Source organism: Crocuta crocuta, unplaced genomic scaffold (genome assembly GCF_008692635.1).
Source record: "Crocuta crocuta isolate KB4526 unplaced genomic scaffold, BGI_CrCroc_1.0 scaffold653, whole genome shotgun sequence".
NCBI lineage: Eukaryota > Metazoa > Chordata > Mammalia > Carnivora > Hyaenidae > Crocuta > Crocuta crocuta.
Genome location: NW_027527134.1, coordinates 1,049,144 through 1,054,605, shown reverse-complemented (window position 1 = coordinate 1,054,605; position 5,462 = coordinate 1,049,144). Strand labels below are relative to the sequence as shown.

Below are 5,462 nucleotides of genomic sequence, written 5' to 3'. Positions count from 1 at the left end.
CTCACCCGTCCTCGGGGCCCTTCGAGAGCGCCTCCGTGCCCACAGGTGTCCCACCACCCACCCGTGTCCGCCTTCCACGTCAGCAACAGGAGGGACGGCTTCTGCATCAGCGGCAGCGTCACAGCCAAGTCCCGCTTTTACGGTGAGGGGGCTCCCCTGGGCTGTCCGTCCGGGTGGCGACTGGGGCCCCTGGATACAGAGGTGCCCACGACTGCAGGGCAGGGGCCACATGGGTGGTGAAGAGCTCAGGGCCTGGATGGAGGCCGAGTCCGTGCGGCGGAGCCTGGCCGCCCGTCAGCCGCAGGGCGGGCGCCCACCGCGGGGATGCTGTGAGGGTCACGGGCAAGGACCTGCGGGAACAGGCGGCGTCTAGAGCTGCCCAGTGCAGCACCCCGAGCCCCGTGTGGCTCTCTGAGTTTCGAGAGCAGCTCCTCAGTTGCCCTGGCCACAGTGCAAGCACTCTGTGGCCACACGTGGCTTGTGGCTTCTGTCTCCACAAAATCCGAGCAGGGTAGGGGCGCCGGGGTCACTCGGTCAGTTAGGCGTCTGACTCTTGACTTGCGCTCAGGTCGTGATCTCACCACTCGTGAGCTCGAGCCCCGCTGGGGACTCTATGCTGAGTGCACAGCCCGTTAGGGCTTCTCTCCCTCTCCCTCTGCCCCTCCCCTGCTTGCACACATTCTTTCTCTCTCTCAAAATAAATAAATGGACATTTTTTTAAAAAAACCCGAGCAGGGGGCCAGGCCAGCTTACAAACACGTGCAGTCTACGCCCTGAACACCCCCCCTTCGGTAACTGAAGTCAACATTAATGTGTGGCTCCCTGAGTCGGGCTTTTCCAGAATCCTAGTCTCAGGAGGTCAGGTGACCCACAGTCTCACAGCTGGAGGGCCAGGGGCCTCTTTCCACCGGCTGGAAGGGAGCTCAGACCCCGTGACTCAGGGGGCGGCCCCCCGGGGTCCTGAGGGTCCGTCTCCACTCACTGGTCCCCCTGCCCCATCTCCGCAGGGAACTCCCTGTCGGCTCTGCTGGACGGCAAGGCCACGCTCACCTTCCTGAACCGGGCGGAGGATTACACCCTCACCATGCCCTACGCTCACTGCAAAGGTGAGTCAGGCGGGAGGGCCGGGCCGCGGCTGGCTCCCTCCCTGCGGACGCTCGGCCCTTGTTTGTTGATTGGCTGTTGGTGCACCTCGCTCTTCAGTGACTTGCTTCCCAGCTGGGAGTCGAAATGTTTTTCCGCCCTGGCATCTGCGTCCTTTCCGGTTGGCCCCGTTGCAGCCTGCCGCTTGGTACCGGAAACCACGAGGCAGGCATTTCTGCAGGAAGCCCGGCTTCCGGCCAGTAGGAAATGGGGGTTCAGTATCGCAGCCCCAAGTCAGGTTTGCCCCTTAGGAGTGCTTTGTCATTGTTTCTAGGAGTTTCCAGAAATCAATCTTTGGCTTTTTTTTTTTTAAGATTAAAATTCATCATGAGTTTATGTGTTTCCAATACAGACCCTAGACGTCAGGCTTTTCTTGGTCCCATGGACCGAGCTCCTGAAACGCCTTTCTCCCCCTTGCCGGAAGCCTCCTTTCTCAGTGACACCACACCTTTCCTTCCCCACATCACACACGCCCGTGGGGGTGACAGCGACCACCCCAGCCCAGTGGGGCGATGGCTGTGGATTCACTGTTGCAACTGTTTTCATCGGGGGCGTATCCCCTCCCCCCGCCCGCTCTGATTCCCCTGCAGGATCAGGAAAATTCCCACATGGTTTCAGTTTCGTTTTCTTTTTGCAAATTTCATTGATTAAGTACTTGTGAAAATGTGATATTTACCTGGTTCCAAAGTCAAAACTATGCAAGCAGGTGTAGTCAGAGGAGGCTGGCGTCTCCCTTGGGACCCCGTCCCCACCAGCGGAGAGGGGACCCCACACCCCGCTCGGCAGCCCCTTCCCACCTCCTGCACGGCCGCCTGGGCAGCTCGGAGGTGTGCCCCGCCTTCCGCTCAGTCCTTCTGTCCTGTGGACTGGCGGAATTTGGGGGTGTTCCCAGCCCTTTTCTGTTCCAATTGGCTTGTCTTTTTTTTTTTTCTCTTCCACCTGATCCCAAACATCCAGGTGTTTTATGACAGACACAACGCAGCTCTTGTCTTTAGTTAGATTGAGTTCTCCGTATGGCAGGAAACGGAAGATTCATTCGTTCCTTCATAAATTAAAAAATAAACGTGTTAGTTTAAGTAAATACGCCGGCCAATCCCGAGGGCAGCAGTGCGCGGGGAAGATGTAGGAGCTCACGTCGGGGCCAAACTGCAGAGCAAATGACAGATGGCGACGAGCATCTCAGGGGGCCCCTGGGGAGCTGGAAGGGCGTTCCTGCAGGAAGGAACCCCGCAAAGGGCAAGATGTTCCCTGGACAGGGCAACTCTCAGGAGCAACCCCCGCAGAGGCCCGTTCCCTGGGGCAGAGGTCACTGAGGGGCAGCCAGGCGTGGCCCTGGGTAACCCCCTGACCGGGCCCTCTCCGTTCCGAGGCTCTCCCCACGCTGCCCCTGCCCCCCTCCTGGGGTCCGACGCCAGCCTCCTGGAGTCAGCGTGGCTGGGTCGGGACGACGAGGCGGGCCTGAGCAGGGACTGTGTTCCAGGAATCCTCTACGGCACCATGACCATGGAGCTGGGTGGCAGGGTGACCATCGAGTGTGAGAAGAACAATTTCCAAGCTGAGCTGGAATTCAAGCTCAAGGTAGCGCTGGCCGCGGCACCCGCAGCCACCTCGGGGTGGGGAGGGGCCCTCTTGGTGCCCCGGGGATGGTTTCTGGAGCAGATGTCCATGGGCTTGGCATCTCCATGGCACAGCCAGGGCCAGGAGTGAGGAAGGGGCCCCCATAGGCCACACGGCGGGGCCACACAGGCCCAGACCCCTTCCCCTCCTCCCCTCCATGGGGCGCAGGGGCCTGGTGGGCTCGCTGCATCCTTGGGCTGAGGCTGAGGCGTGGGATGAGTGTGGCCTCCTTCAGCTCTGGGTCCCGTCCCAGCCTCCTGTGCCCTGGGGGCTACAAGCCTGCACCCTTATGAGGAAGGGCCCTCCTCCCCCCCAGCCCACCAAGGGGCGCAAGTGTCCTGGGGAGACCACCAAGCCCTCACTAGCTCTGTCGCGGGCTGTCCCCACAGCCCTTCTTTGGGGGCAGCACCAGCATCAACCAGATCTCGGGGAAGATCACGTCAGGAGAAGAAGTGCTGGCGCGTCTCAGCGGACACTGGGTAAGAGGCTGGCGCGGGCGGGCCCCCTGGGCACGGGCCCAGCCCTGGGGCCCACCTGACCTCGCCTGGCTCACCTGGGGCAGGACAGAGAAGTGTTCATCAAGGAGGAGGGCAGAGGAAGCACCGAGCTCTTCTGGAACCCGAGTGGGGAGGTGCGAGGGCAGAGGCTGAAGCGGCACACGGTGCTGTTCGAGGAGCAGACAGAGCTAGAGTCCGAGAGGTGAGGCCTGCCCGGCACCCGCGGGGCCCCGGCCCCTGGCCCCGTGTGGCTGGGCAGCTGCTCTCCAGGTCGGCAGGGTTCAAGAGTAGCCCGGGATGTCGCTGGCAGGGAGGGTGGACCAGAGCAGACCTCTTGTGACAGATGACGGGTCTCGCTGGGGCAGCCGACCGGGGAGGGGTGAGGCCTGGGGGGGGAAGAGCAGGTGTGGGGGCCCGTCACTGCCCGCAGACGACCAGCAGCTCCACAGGGAGTACCCTGCAGGTGGGAGGTATGAGCTCAGTGTAGGAAAGAACCGTCTCATTGTGAGTAAACAACACCCTAGGAGAGAGTGAGCTCCCCGTCACTAGAGGCAATCAAGTGGAGGTTGCTCTAAGCCTCCCTTCTAGAACCAAGGGGGTAGGACAGCCCAGCTCCTCTGGCTCAGGGCAAGTGTCCTGCCTGCAGGCTTTGGCAGCATGTCACCAGGGCCATTGGCGAGGGTGACCAGCACAAGGCCACACAGGAGAAGTTTTCACTGGAGGAGGCACAGCGGCAGCGGACTCGCGAGCGCCAGCAGAACCTGACGCCCTGGAAGCCACAGCTGTTCCACCTGGACCCCGCCACCCAGGAGTGGCGCTACCTGCACGAGGAGTGAGTGCCGGCGGGCGGCGGCCCAGGGGCTGGGGCCGGGGTCCTGCTCCCCTGGAGGAGCGGGAGCTGGGGAGGGAGGGTCCTCCTGAGGCTCGGCAGCCGGCCCTTAACGTTACCGCGGGCCCTGCACACAGGCCTAGGCGTTAGTCTCCCTCGGGGGAGGGGGCTGGGCTGGGCGGGACCCCACCCCCCCCGGGGCCCGGCCCCCGCCAACAGAGGCCCTCCGGATGCTCCAGCCGCAGCCCGTGGGATCCCCTGAAGGACATCGCCCAGTTTGAGCAAGACGGGGTCTTGCACACTGTGCAGCGGCAGACCCTGGCCCACCGGACCACCTTCCTGGGCAGCCCAGGGCCCAGGCACCAGGTCAGCCCCCCCAGGGTCCCCGCCTGGGCTCGGCCTCAGCGGCGGGAGGGGACTGTCAGACTGTGGGTGTGGGGGCCACCCCCACCCTCACTCTTGCCTGCCTGCCCCTCCCCCCTGGCATCCCCCCACACTCGTCCCCTCCTAGCAGGGCCTCCTCTGTCCCCCCATCCCCTGCCCTGCTTAGCCCAGCACGGCACCCAGAATGCCTGGATTTGTAGGAGGCTGTGTTCACGGGGCCCCCAGATGTGCAGGGCGCTGTGGGGGGGCTGCTGGCCTGCTGCTGCCCCGGGCTGCCCCGTGATGGTAACTGCAGATGAGGAAACTGAGGCTCAGGGCGGCCCCGGGGGCTCAGGCCAGCAGGAGAAGGAGCAGGCACTGGCGTAGGTGCCACGGGGGAGCAGGGAGAGAAGGCAGGGAGGTGCTGGGGGTCTCCTGGGACGGACCCCGGGGCGCAGCCAGTGAGGGAAGCCTGCAGCGTCCGCCGCGGTGCTGCATGGGCGGAGGCCACCGAATGATGCCCACCCCACGTGCCGCAGACTCTGTGTGAACAGAGCAGCATCTACGTGCCAGGGCTGCCCTCTGTGCCCACTGCCAGAGGCCAGCAATCACACGGGCCGGACAGCCATGGGTGTCCCCAGCTGCCCCAGCCCGCAGCAGGTGCGCCCACCCCGATGCCCCCTGGGCCCCCTCCCTCGCCGTGGCCCCTCTGGTCGGCCACTCCTCGGCCACCCCTGTACTCTGGGGAAGCACCGGAGGTGAGCCAGTCCTGGAGGCCCTCTGGGCATGTCCCCCCGGTGTTGGGGGCTCCTAGCTGTCCCTGGTGAGACGGGGCCAGCGGTCATGGCCCACAGGTCAGAACTGTCCCCAGCTGCTCCTGCTAGAGCTGTCCCGGCCTAAGTGTGCCGTGGGCACATCTCCAAGGCCACAGGTCCCCCGGGCACAGCCCGAGCAGGAGGCCAGCCCAGGGTGTGGCGGGCACTTTGGGCCCCCGGCTGCAGCGGCTCCGTCTC

The 5,462-nt window shown here is 64.3% G+C and overlaps 1 protein-coding gene across 1 annotated transcript in view; it reads left to right on the top strand.

The window, feature by feature from the left end:
* OSBPL5 (oxysterol binding protein like 5) overlaps nt 1–5,462 on the top strand; it is a 26,553-nt gene that overhangs the window by 18,177 nt on the left and 2,914 nt on the right. The window contains exons 13-19 of the mRNA XM_077755222.1: nt 46–142; nt 1,008–1,106; nt 2,624–2,721; nt 3,150–3,239; nt 3,323–3,459; nt 3,904–4,089; nt 4,326–4,471. Coding sequence (XP_077611348.1) covers nt 46–142; nt 1,008–1,106; nt 2,624–2,721; nt 3,150–3,239; nt 3,323–3,459; nt 3,904–4,089; nt 4,326–4,471 — 853 coding nt within the window. The remainder of the gene's footprint in view (nt 1–45; nt 143–1,007; nt 1,107–2,623; nt 2,722–3,149; nt 3,240–3,322; nt 3,460–3,903; nt 4,090–4,325; nt 4,472–5,462) is intronic.